Genomic DNA, 16,077 nt, shown 5'->3' on the forward strand with positions numbered 1-16,077 from the left:
GATCAAATTTTAATGATCCAAGCTACTCAATGTGACCAGAACATAATTTTAAGGGTACTCGCGAGAAATCAGCTAAAAAAAACCCGTGAAGGGCTTGATCTAAACAGTTTTTAGCTTATATTTATGAATGGTTCAATTAAAAACTGCTCAAAACAAGCACTTCCTGGTCATATTTTTTGCTAATTTCCGAAGGGCACCTTTAAAATCACATTCTGCACATTGTACGGTTCCGATCATAAAAATTTGATCGGGAACTAAGATTGAGATTTAGGGTGTTTTTTTAGGTGTCTAATTAGTTGTCCCTTGAACTGCCCTTATATATATATATATATATATATATATATATATATATATATATATATATATATATATATATATATATATATATATATATATATATATATATATAACGGTTCCGGGGACACTTAAAAAAATCCTTAAAAAAAACCTCCAAATCTTAATCGCATAGTTTCCGATCAAATTTTGATAATCCGAGCCACTCAATGTGTTCAGAACGTGATTTTAAGGGTGCTCGCGAGAAACTGGCAAAAAAACTAACCTGGAAGGGCTTTGATTTGAGCAGTTTTTTATTGAACTGTTCAATAAAGTTCAATAAAAAATTATTCGAATGAAGCCCTTCCCGGTCTTTTTTTTGCTGATTTCTCATGGGCACCCTTAAAATCACATTCTGATTACATTGAGCGGCTCGGATCATTAAAATTTGATCGGGAACTTGGGAGAATTTTTTTTTAAGTGTCTAGAACCGCCTATATATATATATATATATATATATATATATATATATATATATATATATATATAAATAGACACACACACACTAAGCTTCATACGCAGATGTCCTCACTTTTACAAAATGCGGACGTCTGTCTTCTGCCGTTGGATCTCATCCAACGGCTCAGATTTTAAAAGGTAATTCGCGGGTTTAAAGTGATATGGGTTGGGTAATATCCTTCCCGGGTTCCCACACACAGGTTAGAACCCCCAAAAATTCCCTTTCACGCCTCATTTGAACAGACGATCGAAGATAGAGAAGAGAGGGAGAGAAGACGAACGAAGACAGACGACAAACGAAGACGCTTCATTTGTTCTTCAGATCCTTTCAAAACCTCACCTCCAAGTATATCTCGCTCTTGCCGTCTCACGAGCTCTCTCTCTGTTCAACCCCCAATTTTTAGGGTTTTTTTTTTCCTTTCGAAAATCTGAATTTTTTTTTCCGACAAGAACAACCCTTTCCCCTTGCAAATCTAATTTTTGTTTCGAAAATCTTATTTTGTTTGAAAATCTTTTTTTTCTGATTTATGTTATTTTTCCTAATTTATGCTATTTTTTCGAATTTATGTTATTTTTCCGAAGAACGAAGAACAAATCGAACGTGGGTACAACGTGACGGTGAAGACGACGCACCAAGGTTGATTTCTCTCTTTGACTAAAAAATTAGGGTTTTCGTTAACTGTTTAGTTTTTTTTGTTTTTTTTTAAATTTCGAGTTAGGGTGGTGATGATGAGAGTGAATCACATCTGGAGGAATATGTTTGTACACACCGGAATTTTTTTCTTTTCAGTTTGCTGTTTTTTCCCCCCTTCTCGAGTGAATCATGAATACAATAGGGTCATAGAATCTGTTCATTGGTTTGTTTGAAAATCAGAATTTTCGAACTGATTTGAAAATCTGTTCATGTCTATTTTTTTTCCCCAACCAGTTATGGAGACCGATCGACAAGAAGAAAGTGTTATGCCACCACCGACCGTCCAACAACCAAGGTCTGTCTCTCTTCCTCCCTCCTCGGGTTAAGAAATTTAGGATTGTAGTATGCAAACAGTGTCCATATTATTTTTTCTTTTGGATTGTAGTATGCTATGTAAATCATCTACGAATTCTTCATAAGCACTTTACACTCCCCAAGTTAAGAATGACCTCATACCCAAAATTAATCAAGAGTTTGATAGTTTACAGAAAGTTAAAGAATTTTACAACCGTTATGCTAAAGAAGGTGGATTTGGTACTCGATCACATTCTAGCAGAAAGAGTACAGCCGAGGTAAATGTAATCGTTAGGAAGGAGTTTTGTTGTTTCAAACAAGGGTTGACGGTCCAAAAAAGTACTCAACCAAACAAACGGCGTCAGGGGATAACTAGAGAGAATTGTCGTGCAAGATTGGCTGTTGTGAGGAAGGGTGAAAAGTATGTTGTTTCCCAATTTTTCGAGGGGTCATAATCACCCACTTACATCTCCGAGGAGGACGCATATGCTTCAATTCCATCGTAACGTGTCAACTGCCAAAAAAGCTTTAGTAGAACAATTGTCAGCAACAAATGTGCCAACTTGTCAACAAATGACTATATTTGAGTTGGAATCGAGAGGTCTTGAAAATGTTGGCTGCTCACAACAAGATTTGTATAATTATAAAAGGGATAAGAAGATGATGGTAGACGGACATGACGCCAATATGCTGTACGAGTATTTTCAATCTGAAAAAGTAAAGAACGACGGTTTTACTTTTACAATCGAGAAAGATGATGAGGATAGGATGACACATTGTTTTTGGGCAGCTGCAACCTCTAGAAAGTCGTACTAGTATTTTGGGGACATGGTAGTGTTTGACACTACGTATAATACAAACCGTTATTCTATGATTTTTGCACCTAGTTTAGGGGTTAATCACCATAGACAGACTACTCTTTTTGGGTGTGCATTCTTATGTAATAAAACAACTGAGACTTTTGAGTGGCTTTTCAAGAAATGGTTGAAAGCAATGCCTACAGGCCCTCCCAAAATGATCATAATGATCAGGATCTTGCAATGACAAAAGCAATTGCTAGTGCTCTTTTGAATATGCTTCACAGGTATTGCATGTGGCACATCACGAATGAGTTTTCCGAAAGAATAAGTGCATTAGTCTACAAAGAACATTATGAGGAATTCAAGAATTGTATATGGAATTCCGAGACTCCTGAACAGTTTGAAGTTGGATGGGTAGAGGTGGTAAAGAAATCTAACTTATCCGGTAATGATTGGTTACAAAACTTATACGAAATTCATGAGAGATGGGTTCTCGCATACGTGAGACACATTTTTTTTGCTCACATGACTAGTAGTCAAAGAGCCGAAATTACTCATTAATTCTTCAAAAGGTATGTGTCTAAAGAAAATTCATTGTTGGACTTTGTGACGTGGTTTGAGAGGGCACTTGCACGTATACGGTATAATGAGTTGGATAAGGATCATAAAGATGTCAATGAGAGGCCAAACCCATGGAGTCGACGATGAGTGAATTCTATACAATTGAGATATTTTACATGTTTCAAGATGAACTCTTTCAAAATATTGCTTATAAGGTGATGGCAACAAATGAGGACGAACATTGGGTTATGTACGTCGTTAATAGGATAAAGGGGAGTGGTTCGAGGGTTCGTGAGGTTGTGGTAGATAAGTCGTCAAACCATGTCAGTTGTAGTTGCAAGATGTTTGAATGTGCTGGAATTCCTTGTTGGCATATGTTGGCTTACTTTTGTAGAATGCAAATGGAAGATTTGCCTAATGAATACATCTTGCGGAGGTGGACAAAATCAGCAAAGGCGATGCGAGTTAGAGATGACTTGGGTTCGGGAATGAAAGAAATATGTGACACGTCTTTGTTAGACCGGCGATATAGACTCTTCCAACTTGCTTCTACTTTAATTGATGAGGCCATGGTAATTGAGGATGGAACAGAATTTGTGGTAGAACTTTTGAGTTCGGGTCATAAGAAGATGTGTGACATGAAAAAAGTAAGCCAAGATGGTGAAAGGAGTGCTATTCAAGTGCCGAATATTCGTGACCATTGTTTGAAAGAACCGCTTCAAGTGAGGGCAAATGGTTGTGGTAAATGACTCAAAGGAGGGAAAGAGAAGGCTGCCAAGAAGGCTAGGCATTGTCACGGTTGTGGGTTAACAGGGCAATCGCACGACAAAAGGAATTGTCCAAAACTTCTCAGCACGTATGTGTTTAATATTTGTAATGTAAATATAATTATTTCATTGTTTGCATTTTAATACTCTCTCTTTTTTTGTTAGCTCTTCGCAAAATGCTAGGTTGAATGACGAAGATGACAACGACGGCATTGACTATGCCGATGCCAATGATTGTAAGTGTTTATTATAAAATGCTTATAATATAACTTGCACGTTCTTCTATTGATAATATTGTCTATTCGGTTTGCAGGATGGATTTGTAATATTGTCTATTCGGCTTGCAGGATGGATTGGTGTAGCAGTTTGGAACTGTTGTTGTCACAGTTAGGACAACTACTAATGTTTCAAATGGAGCCCAACTCTAAGTGAAATTAGTGCTGTTGATATGGGTTTGTAAAATTGCATTCTGTGTATCCTTGTTGTGTCTTAATTAGTATTGGGCACATAATGAGAAGAGAAGTGTTTTGATTTCTTGGACTGAAATAGGGAGTAATGCATGGCTATCTGAATTCTGTAATGTAGGCGTTCACAAAGCAAATGGGTATATCCAATTTCCTCTTCTTTTTTTTTTTTTTTTTTGCTTTCGTATTGAGTTCATTATGAATATGGACAAAAGGTTACCCCTAATTGATGATGTAACTTTATGATTTGAAGTTCTTGTTAGCTTCATTTTCTGGTTAAGGTTGTGCCTCTAAAATTAAACAAAACAACACCATGTTTAGAAGAACGTATGAAAATTGCAGGATTAGATTAAACAAAACATTTGTATGAGCATCCACCTATAGAACACAGCCAACCAAAAGCTGGATAAGAAGTGCTAAAACATACGCCAACCATACACATAAATATCACATTTTGTTATATAGAAGCCGAGGCAAAGTTGTGACATTCCTTTCTCTCATACAGAAAAGCGGCATTCACCATGCCATTTCAGGAGTCAAAACAGCCCAAAACACCAGTAATTAGTCTTAAACCAACACCTACCACAACCTACTAGTATTACATTATACCAATTACTAAACTAATTGCCAAACGTATCTCACTTCAAGCTAGAAATTTTGTCAAACATAACCATTATATAAACCAACTAAAAGAAAATATACATCATGATCAACAAAATTAAAATTCCTATTATAGATCCAACTAAGAGCATTGCAATGTACACGCAATGTTTGGGCAGCTTGGAAAAAGTTTAGTCATCCATGTTAGCTTGCATGAGTACGAGCAAAGGTGGATAACCGGTCAGGAGTTGAGCAAGTTGAGGAGACAGTAATTGCACATTGGAACGAGCTTCAACATACGCAGTCCAAGCATTATTTGCCTCTTCCAATGAGGGATACTTTTTAAACATGGCCCCAAAGAAGCGAGTTACTTGTTTGCTACAAGCCATCCAACTATCATAGATTCGAGGGACTTTTCCAACAAAAACAACATAATATAACCTCTTTTCTGCCATTCCTAGAAAAAAATCAACTTGATAAGCAAATAAACAGAGAACAGGATTTTAGTACTTAACATGCATGCAAAAAATGAACAAAATTTCATCGATTCATCTGCAAACTCTAAAATCCAGTAAAATCATCTTCAACTCTTTTTGAATAAAATCACAACAAAGGAGGAAACTAAATATACTAAATCCTACCAGATCAAAATCAAAGAACAAGCCAGGCAACCATGGCAAGCTAGCTACATAGCTAATTATGCAATTGACACTACAAAAACTACGGACTTGGCTAACTAGCACAATTAGTGAGAAATTAGTACTATAAAAAGAAAAAAAAACCAGCAATGCCAATTAAAGAAAGAATCAAAACAAGCATCGATCGCGACCTCTTTGTGCAACTCTCGCTCCACAACAAAATCCACAAATTGAATTTCAATCTGATTTCCTGTTAACCCTAATTTCAAAAAATAATATAAATCAGAAAATTCTTCGGCTCAAAACTGATTCAACACAATAAAATACAACACATACACAGAAAAAAAAAAACCCAGAACATAGCCTAATTAGTTTAGAAGAGCAACATTTGGGTTTTTTGATTTTGTCACATTTAGCCATGCAGCTTGGAAAATTCTCTGGCTCAAAACAGATGAACTGAAACAAACTTCGTTAATTATCCAATTGAATACACAATTAGCAGTAAATAAACCGAGAGAGAGAGAGAGAGAGAGAGAGAGAGAGAGAGAGAGAGAGAGAGAGAGAAACCTTTAAGCATAATCAAATTTCCAAAAAAACAAAAACTCTAAACAAAAAACCAGATTTTCGATAACAAAAAAACCCTAAAAATTGGGGGTTGAACAATTTGACCGAGAAAGAGAGAAAGAGAGAGAGATACCTCGTCGTTCGTCTTCTATCTTCGGCGTCTTCTTTCTCTCTCTTTTCTCTCTGTTCGTGCGTCGTTCAAATGAGGCGTGAAAGGGGATTTTGGGGGGTTCTAACCCGTGTGTGGGAACCCGGGAAGGATATTACCCGACCCATATCATTTTAAACCCGCGAATTGCCCTTTTAAAATCTGAACTGTTGGATGACATCCAACGGCTCACAGCCAACGTCCGCATTTTAGGAAGAAAAGGGCGTCCTCATTAGATGGTTATTGTTATATATAGATATATATATATATATATATAGACACACACACACACACGTAAGAACTTATGTTGTGTAAAGGATAAGTATTGTTGATGTATTGATATGCGCAAAAATGATTTGATGTTGATGTTATTTGATTGATAAGAACAACTGGAGAATTTTATTACATTATAGATTTGGGGTTTTGTGACTTTCATATTGACATTGTAGAGATGAGATTATCTATTCTTATTTGATCCTTGAGTTGCAGGTGTGTTTTGTTATGTACTGAGATTAGAGAAATATTTGATGGTGAAGCTGTTTGATTAATGTGGTTAAGTGGTTGTAGTAAGAAAATTGGAAGGTGGATGTTTACTACAATGCAAGGGGTGGTAATGCAGAAACCCAACTAATGGATGATACTTTACTGCAATGCAAGGGGTGGCTTGTGTTGGTAATGCAGAAACCCAACTAATATGTAATACTTTTCTGTAACGCAAGGGGTGGTAATACAGACTGCAACACAAGGGGTGGTAATGCAGAAACCCAACTAATGGGTAATACTTTATTGCAATGCAATGGGTGGTAATGCAGATTGCAACGTAAGTTTGACACCCCATTTTTCGGTGGTTGGCGATACTGCAGGAAGCGTCCGGACGGAAGGGGGCAAGTCATGGTTTATAAGAAAAGATCCCTCCTACTTGTACAAGGCCTTTTAAAGCCGTGAGGGCAGGCCAAATCGCATAAGAACTTCACAGTTAAGCGTGCTCATCCTGGGATAATCCAGGGATGGGTTGTCACGCCCTCGATTTTCAACATAAATAAATATAGTTTTTCATAAATAAAACTCCTCACATTTTTTTTTTTTACATAATACCCCAAAAGAGTCCACCATGTCCTAGTCATTAAATTACATATCCAACTCTAAGAGTTTGAACAGATTACATCATTAAAAGAAATAGAATTAAAATTCTATTACATTCCCAAAATATGTTTTGCCAAAATGTCCATGAGTCTCATTTACCCCTTCTTCCGAAAATATGCACTAGAATGCATATACTTCACTCCATGCTACTGCTCCGGGATCACACCTGAAAAATGATAGGTTGAGCTACACTAGCCCAGTAGAGAAATCTACACAACCATTAGATGCAAATGGGAGGACAGGCAGAATGAACAAAATAGGTATGCTATGTCTCAAGTTCAAAACGGAATGGAAGATTATAGATATCTCACCGTCGTTCATGATAATACAACACCAAGGTTCTAGGCTAACCACAATATCCTATTCCGAATACTCCATCCGCTCCCCGACTTCACCTTAGTGATAACAACACACGTTTAAAGAAAACAATCTATCGATATATGTCTCTATGGTAGTGTTCGACAATCAATCACTTCTATTGTATATTCATCAACAAACCCTTACATTTACTTATATCAATCACCATTACAAAATCCACGTCACACGTCATAAACGAGTACTCTTCCCGAGCCGTTTGTGGAGTCCCGCTACTCCCTACAAGTACCTCCCTCATTATAGGAACAGAATCACATCACATCATATAGGTCACCGTACCATAATTCCTCCAATACACTTCACAACTCAACCATTGATCCCAATCACACATAATGAATTCACAACGAATAGTTATTCACATAGAAGTAGTTCGGATAATCTCATCTCAATCAACTTGCCATCATTATGTTATTAGTTTCTCATCACCATACAAGCACTCACATTTCAAGGGATATTCTCTCACAACAAATCATAGACTTCTACCTTACAACTCATGCAACCATACAAGTTACGCAAGAGACGTAGCACATATCAAACATAAGAAAAATGTATCATGTACCCGCGCCTAGCATTGTTTAACTTAAAGGAGTGTTCTACATGTTCGTTCCTCATATCGCATGTTAACACATACAATCTTAGCCCACCTGTATTCCTTTTGTTCTCTAAACCCTCATTTCGGTGTCAAAGGATTCATACGGAACCCAACGACCACTACAAAGCCTAGTATACCACTAGTCTCGTCAAACCACTCAATTAAGTACTTAGGAGACCTAAGAACATCCATTTCTCACCCAAACGATTCTAAGGAAAAGGATTTTCCAACATCTACGGACCTATCTATCTTATTTTGGCTACCAAATCTTATTGGTTAAGAATTAGGAGATGAGACCACCACCATTGGAAAGTAGACTTCCGGCACATGAATTTCGGTATAAAATTTACCCAAAACGGAGTTCGGATGAAAAAGTTATGCCCTTCCGAAGTTTTTTCAAAAATGCTGATTTTTCATTTCCTACCGGTAGGACACATTCTCCTACCGGTAGGAGACCAAAATTTCACGAAAATGACATTTCTGGACAGCTTTTCTACCGGTAGGGCCAAAACTCCTACCGGTAGGACTTGGGTTTTCAGCGCACGATTTCAGATTTCGCGAGAACAAGTCTAGCAACAAAACCGACGATTTAAGGTATGATTCAAACACCAAATCATCACATTAACACATAATAGAAGTGCGAAATCCCTACCTCAAAGATCAAAGCCGAACTCACGAACTCCGAGCAAGCCCTAGCTATCCTTGACCCGAAATCCACCGAGAACACCTCCTCCAAATTCCAGTCCACCGATACAAACTCAAGATCGTGGTTATTAGGTGAAGGAGGAATAGATCCCTACGGATTTGAGGAGTATTGAGCTTGAAAGAGTGAAAGAGCAAGAGAGAGAAAGAGTCGGACGGGAGAGAGAAAGAGAGAGAGGGGCGTGAGTTGTGTGGGTGTGTTTTGGGGAAAGTTTTATCCTCCACACTCACACACTCCCTTATATATATATGTACACATAGGCAAAGCATATTAACACCCCCAAACTTTCAAATTCGAGCACATTGAACCCAATTCACATATTCACATCATATTTCTTTTTACGTAAGCAATTATACAACATCAAATTTATTGAAATAAAAATACGGGTCTCTACATGGGTGACCTCACTGGGAAGTCTATGGGCTTTGGGCGTCCAAAGCGGACAATATTGTACAAAGATGGAGCGGGTCGTTGCAGTAAGAGGTGGGTAATGCATACTATTGTGAGTAAATTACGAAATGATGTCGTTGTTCATACTATAGTTGCATGTCATTATTATCTAAAATAGAGTTTGTGATTTATGAAGAGAGTTGGGAAAAATGGAAAGTTTTATATGAAAATGGTTTTGATAACCGATAAGTGTTCATATGAGAAACAGTGAACTCTGCACTTGAGTTGGTAACTTCGACTATTTGAACCGTCAATACTTGCTTTATTTTCCTTTCTTATAGACTTTCCATTCATTGTAACTCATTGTCTTGATATCAGTTTGGGTAATTGTTTGGTATGAATGCAGGTTTGATACTTTGTGGTGTAATCCATGGTGGGAGGTTTAAAGTGGTCCTTGCACCTTAGATTTATAAAGGAAAACAAAGATAAGAGATTTTGAGTAAACGAGAACTTGTTAAAGGGGGATACGATAGAGAATACCATAGAGGATAACATGAGTATTGAAAGGTTGATTTGGGAATGAGTGTGAGTCCTTTGATGTTGTAACGTGGTATTATTCGAAGCATGTGTTTTCTCCCTCTTATGTGTGGTGTATAATTTGGATGAGGGGTTGGCTAGAAAAAATAGAACAAGAAAGAGAAAGTGGTTGTTAACCCATAGTGTTTCCGAATAGCAGCAAAAGGAAATGTAGTAATATGAATTGATGTGGGTACGAGCAAACTGAAACTTTAAGAAGAAGATGTGTATGCGTGCGTGCAGTTCTTGTGAGTGAAAAAGAGTCAATATTTTCTAAAGTAAGGATAACGTAGAAGTTCTTCCTTTAATCAAAAGATTTTTGTTCTTATTAAATTGTTTTCTTGGCACTTATCATCCCATTAGGAGCATGTAGAGTTGGTTAGAAATTTTTCTACTGGGCTAGTGTAGCTCAACCTTTTAATTTCAGGTACGATCGAGAGTCAGTACATATCTTGGAGTGCTTGGTGCATGTTCAAGCATTCAATGAAAGTTAGGTTGAAGGGGTTGTTTTATCATCTTTGTAAATCATATTTATTCTAAGATAATGTACTTGTAACTTTATTTTCATTTTTGTTTGGACCTCAAAGAACTATAGCAAATTTAATCTTTTTGTGATCTATCCATCTATGAAAAATTTGGGCTAGAGTCCCTATATTGTGATATTTTGTGGGAGTTGTGTAGGATATTGCAATAATTTTATATATGAAAGTTATTAATAATTGTGTTTAAAAAATCAAGGGTGTGACACCTGATATAGCCAGTGTTGTGGCAATAATCACACCAGAGTGACTCACGATCAATACCACTTTGTGGAACAAGTCCATCACTAAAACCAAACTAACCCTGAGGAATGACAATCAAGGCAGAACGATCAAAAGTTAGAGTATGCACCATAGCACCCCTTCTACTTTCCTTCTGCTAAATAATGACATATGCCTCTCCCAAAGATGAAAACGGAACACGACCCAACACCTGCACTCTAATTGGATCATATTCCATATCAAGGCCAACAAGAAAGTCATAAACACGGTGTTTCTTTAATCTCTTCAGCCAATTAGCAGTATCAACAAAACAAATAGCCTAAAACCCCTGATAATAATCAAATTCCTGCCATGTTCCACCTCATGTCAACAAAGTACACAACGACGAATTGATGATTTTGTTCCAATGTACGGAGTCTCTTCCTCAACTCAAAACAATGTGCATCATTACCCTGTTGAGAATAGGTTTGGACTGTAGTAGTCCAAATCTTATGTGGAGTGTCAAGAAGCAGAAAAGTATGACGAATATCAGCTCTCATAGAATTAAACAACCAGGTCATGATTAACGATTTCTAAGATTTAAATTTCTTGAGTTCGACAGCCTTAACAAGTGGAGTAACAGGGCCCTCAATGAACTTTGACATCCCTTTGGCCTCAATAGCCAAAGTAAAAGTACGAGACCAAATCAAATAGTTAGTACCATCCAACTTAACATGGCAAATATCCAGAGGACAGTTGTCCAGAGTCCCTACACGACTCAATTCATCCTTTGTACTAGCGGAAGCCTTTTGTTTATCCTCCGACATTCTAATGGACAAACAGTGACAAACTACTAACAAGGTGTCTGGAAAAAAGAAAGTATCCCAAGAAAACTTCAAAAAAGAACAGAAATGACCTTGGATGATCAGGCCTAGTGGATTTTAGAGGAAAATTAGCAATAGTTTGCAAAGTACGAGTTGGTCCAGTCAGTTTTGAAAAAGCCCGATCAATATAATATCTAAACCAACTGTTTCGAGTGCTAAAAAACCTGAAACAAAGGCTAGGTTGCTGGTCTAAGCTCTGAAATCGATAGGTCTTGTCTTCTTTGGCACCGAAAACACTTAAAGGTCCCCACCCAGTCAACTGCTGGACCTCTCAGGATCTCCAATGGTTAGAAAGAGCAGCGCTAGTGGTTGGCGAGACTAGTGGTGTTGTCGCCAGATATAGTCGGTGGGTGGGTGTACTGTACCAGTGGTCATCGACGAGTGAAAGAAAAAAGAATACCATGTAAAGTTTGACGCTAGAATTAAGACCCAAAAGTTAGAGTTGTTTTCTCATTACGTTAAGTTATACAAGAGTAAAGAATTAATTACACGTTGCACCCTTATCTACTAATCTATTTACATAAGAGATTAATTATAAACTAATAGCACACTACACCCATAACTTAACAGTTCATGAAGTTCATTTTTTGGTCTTTGAGTGTGTCAAATCATTTCGCAAGTGTAAGATTCAGCAATTGCAAGAATGTTGGATCTCAAACTTCTCTCTCCGCCTCAATAACTCTATGCAACTCTCGATTATGACATCCACTTGGAATTACTATAACTTTGTACTAGGTATGTATGATCACATCTTATCAGGAAGAGAGCATGTTGAACCACTTCAAGAAAGAAGAGACAAGTAATTCCCAAAATCATTAGAAGATGCATAAACTCCATTATACCAAGGTTGCCTAAATTAAATGATCAAAAAAAAAAAAAAAAAGGTTGCCTAAACTACACAAAGTTTTCAGCAATTGTAACTTTGTACAAGCTTAAAACTGATCATGGCCTCATGGGTGGACCGATGACAAGTTTGATGGTCTTCTGGAGAAACTATGTGATATATTCCTTGCGGATATTGTATTGCTAGACTCTATACACAGTTAGAAATTTCTGAAAGCATTTCAACTGGGTTACGAGAAAATCCATGCTTGTGTGAAGCATTTCAACATATGTATTGCTACATATGTTCCTTATGGATAACTTGGCTGCTTATTTTTGTTTGTACACATATGTATTGCAAGGCATGCTTCACATATGTATTGCTACATATGTTCCCTATGCTTGATTAAGATGATTACACATATTATGTTTAGGGCTTAGTAAATAGTACGTCACTCCTCAAAAGAGTATTAGTTTGGTTAAAGATACAAGTATCTTGCTACAGAGGATAGGTAGAAATGGAAGATTGCAGAATAAACATGCTTCTACTAGTAAGACCCAAAGTACCCAAGTCTGTTTTTAACCTAGTTGTTTCGTTTTGCCCTTCGTCTTACAGGTTTTTTCCTAAATCATTGGAGACCAGTTTAGACAACCACATGGTTTTTAACATAGTTTTGTCCTAAATCTTTGGCGAGCTGATCCATAAAACGATGATGTTGATGTGCCTCTTGCTTGGGATATAGTGTTGACCGTTGAAAGGAGGAATCAACACTATTGCAGGTATCCTAAAAAGATCTACAGAATGGAGACGCTTGGTCAAATCCATAAGCCCTCCTTCTATGTATGTTTGTGAGGTTGTGACCTACCTTTCTTGCTTCCCGATTGCTTAGTTACACACCTTTGTGAGTTTTTTTTATTGAACTTCCCTTTGATAACTTATACGCAAGTACTAAGCAATATTTTAGGTAATTCTAAGATATATTATGCATCTGATGATGCACTTCTGTAGTGATCCACTTATTCAATTATGCTTGTGCTTTTATAGTAAGAATACTTTTGTGAATCATGAGCTTATTCTACACCCATCTATTGATCCAAAATTTTGTACCACAGGAGAATCAAGAAGATTGCATCAATTCCATGTGCTTGGCTTTGGGAGGCAAGAGAGACCATGACATTTCAACAAGCTTGTAGCATAGGAAATTTTCAAGTAAAGAACTCAATATGTTGGTTAGCTTGTTCATGGCTACCTTTGGTAACATTGGACATCTTGGTACTCTATGAATCCATTGTAATTTTTGTAACTCTTTCATGTAATTTGTGTTTTTGAGTTGTTTCCAAAGTTGGTATAATGAATACTTGCCCCCATGAATGAATTTGTTTAATTACAATGGCAACATTGAAGTTTTAAATTACAATTTGTGTTTTTTTAAAAATTATTTCACAATTGGTGTTGGATGCAATAAAAAACAATATTAGATGAGTGGTGCAATGACAAACATGCTATTAAAAGAATCTCAAACTTAGCATGCAAAAAATGCTATTTAAAGTATTCCAAACACAACATTCTGAAAAATGCTATTAAAAGTTTATCGTAGACAGCGTTCAAAAAATGCTATTAAAAGTATGTCAAAGACAACGTTCAAAAAACGCTATAAAAAGTTTATCAAAGACATCGTTCAAAAAATGCTATTAAAAGTATGTCAAAGACAAAGAGCAAAGAAAGCTATAAAAAGGTCGCATACCATTGCAATGAACTCTATTAAAGTCGACTTTTTAATAGCATTGGCTAATACAGTGTTCTCCGGAGCGCTATCTATGATATTCAATAGCGTTTTTCGCATGCTATTAAATTTGATTTTTGTTGTAGTATAAGGTTCTTATGGAGGCATGACAAAAACCAAAAGCTATATATTCATCATGGACCTCCTACCCCCTCCCTCTTGACATGGTTTTGTTCTTTGCCTTTCATTTGGAACCACTGCCACATCTTTTAGGACGATGCGATTGATATGATCATTGATAAGGAAACTTTCTTTAAGACTTGTGGCTCAGCCTCCTCTAAGTATGGTCTACTTTTGGTTCTGGCCTCATAGGAGTGTCGCTCCATGTAGCCCAAAGGTGCCTTCAAGTTGGAAGTTTCATGCACCGTCTTACAAGTCCATCCTAAAAAATGTTCACATTTGACGTGGGATACCAACATGCCTACCTCAGCGTAGGCATGATCTTGACTCTGACACCATGAAAGATCCATGTTCTAAATCTCCTGGTATGTAACATTTGTTTTGGCCCAGCCCAACTGAGAGCCTCAAGGGTTTGTCCCTCTAATTGGCAGACCAGTGCCTCATCCTCAATGCTTTTGATGTGAGTTCATTTATTCCTTTTGCTACTTGAGATTTTACGGAAATTTCTGTCTGAGAACATGACAGAAAAGAAGTATACGGGTGTTTTGGTTAGCAACAGAAACGTTCCAAATTAATTGTTTGCAAAATCATTAGGTGAAGTATACACATCTGTGGAAAAGGAAATTAAAGGATAGAAACAAATCTTCTTGCAGTCTCTGTTGTCTTTACTCCTTTTGGTCAACTAAGTTTCAACCATTTCCATGTCAAAAGGAACTCAATTATTCAACTAGAGGCACATTCCCAAATAGGCAAATACACCAAACCACACCATACTTGTTATTGATCCACTGCAACTTTGTTGACGTCACAGGGCAAAAATTGATGGCTTTTTAGTTGCTTACACGGTGGGTAAACTTCAATTAGGCACAATCCTAGGGCAGTGTTCAGTTCTCCTTGTTGATCGTACGACAAATGGTCTTCTTTGATTTCTTTCATAATGGTTACACAAGTTCATTTGGTCGCATAGCTGAGGCAGTTTTTGTTGTTGCAACAGTTGGATATGCTGCTAAAAGGTTTGGGTTTCACTCAAAAGAAAGCAGATTCACAAGTCAGATGGGTTGTTCTTAACACCATCCTAACGTTGCGTCGCCACGAAGGAGCATGGGCGAAACTAGCCAAGGCCATGTCTGAGGGAAGATCTGTGGGCTTTTGCATATGTTATTGAGAAAACTATAAATGTTGCTTACATTTAGGTTCAACTATGTTTTGGCACATCCCCCGCAATCATTTCCCCCCTCCTCTTGTAGGAAAACTGTAATTAATCTCTCTCTCTCTCTCTCTCTCTCTCTCTCTCTCTGAAATGTAGAACCTACTTGTTCACAAAAGTAAGGCTAATCTTTTGCTCTTTTGGGAATTACTTGTGTTTTAGATGATTTAAGTATTAGTTTGTGTGGTCTTTCAGAAAATAGTTTTGTTTTAGATGTTTTGAATATGAGTTCATGTGGTGTGGGACTTGTTGAGGAAATGGACAATGAAACTATTGAAGCATTGGCTGAAAGTGAGTAGTGTGTCAAAAATCTATTTTGGGAAATCGGAGTAACACATTGCACCAATCTGTATGACGTTTAGATAAGAATTTTGGGAGAATTTTTCATAAGTCCATTATAGCACTTTTCAAACCCATCT

At 37.1% G+C, this 16,077-nt stretch overlaps 2 protein-coding genes and 1 long non-coding RNA gene across 5 annotated transcripts in view; all 3 read left to right on the forward strand.

Moving 5' to 3' along the window:
* LOC131327382 (uncharacterized) overlaps positions 1-15,769 on the forward strand; it is a 55,049-nt gene extending 39,280 nt beyond the window's left edge. For 2 of the 3 annotated variants that reach the window (XM_058360520.1, XM_058360517.1), the window contains exon 8: positions 15,645-15,769. Coding sequence is in view for 1 of the 3 variants with exons in the window: in XM_058360519.1 (XP_058216502.1) it covers positions 15,446-15,616 (171 nt within the window). In the remaining 2 variants the exon portion in view is untranslated. Of the gene's footprint in view, positions 1-15,445 lie in introns of all 3 variants that reach the window. The other variant, XM_058360519.1, reaches the window with a different exon arrangement.
* On the forward strand, positions 1,208-2,693 carry LOC131327385 (uncharacterized). The gene is made up of 3 exons (XR_009200288.1): positions 1,208-1,429; positions 1,721-1,781; positions 1,872-2,693. It is a non-coding gene; the product is annotated as an uncharacterized LOC131327385 (long non-coding RNA).
* Positions 3,317-4,135, forward strand: LOC131327383 (protein FAR1-RELATED SEQUENCE 12-like). The gene is made up of 2 exons (XM_058360521.1): positions 3,317-3,997; positions 4,074-4,135. The coding sequence occupies exon 1, from the start codon at positions 3,318-3,320 to the stop codon at positions 3,888-3,890; it is 573 nt and encodes a 190-aa protein (XP_058216504.1). The 5' UTR covers position 3,317; the 3' UTR covers positions 3,891-3,997; positions 4,074-4,135.
* Positions 15,770-16,077: the final 308 nt, after the last annotated feature.

Source organism: Rhododendron vialii, chromosome 5a (genome assembly GCF_030253575.1).
Source record: "Rhododendron vialii isolate Sample 1 chromosome 5a, ASM3025357v1".
NCBI classification, from domain to species: domain Eukaryota; kingdom Viridiplantae; phylum Streptophyta; class Magnoliopsida; order Ericales; family Ericaceae; genus Rhododendron; species Rhododendron vialii.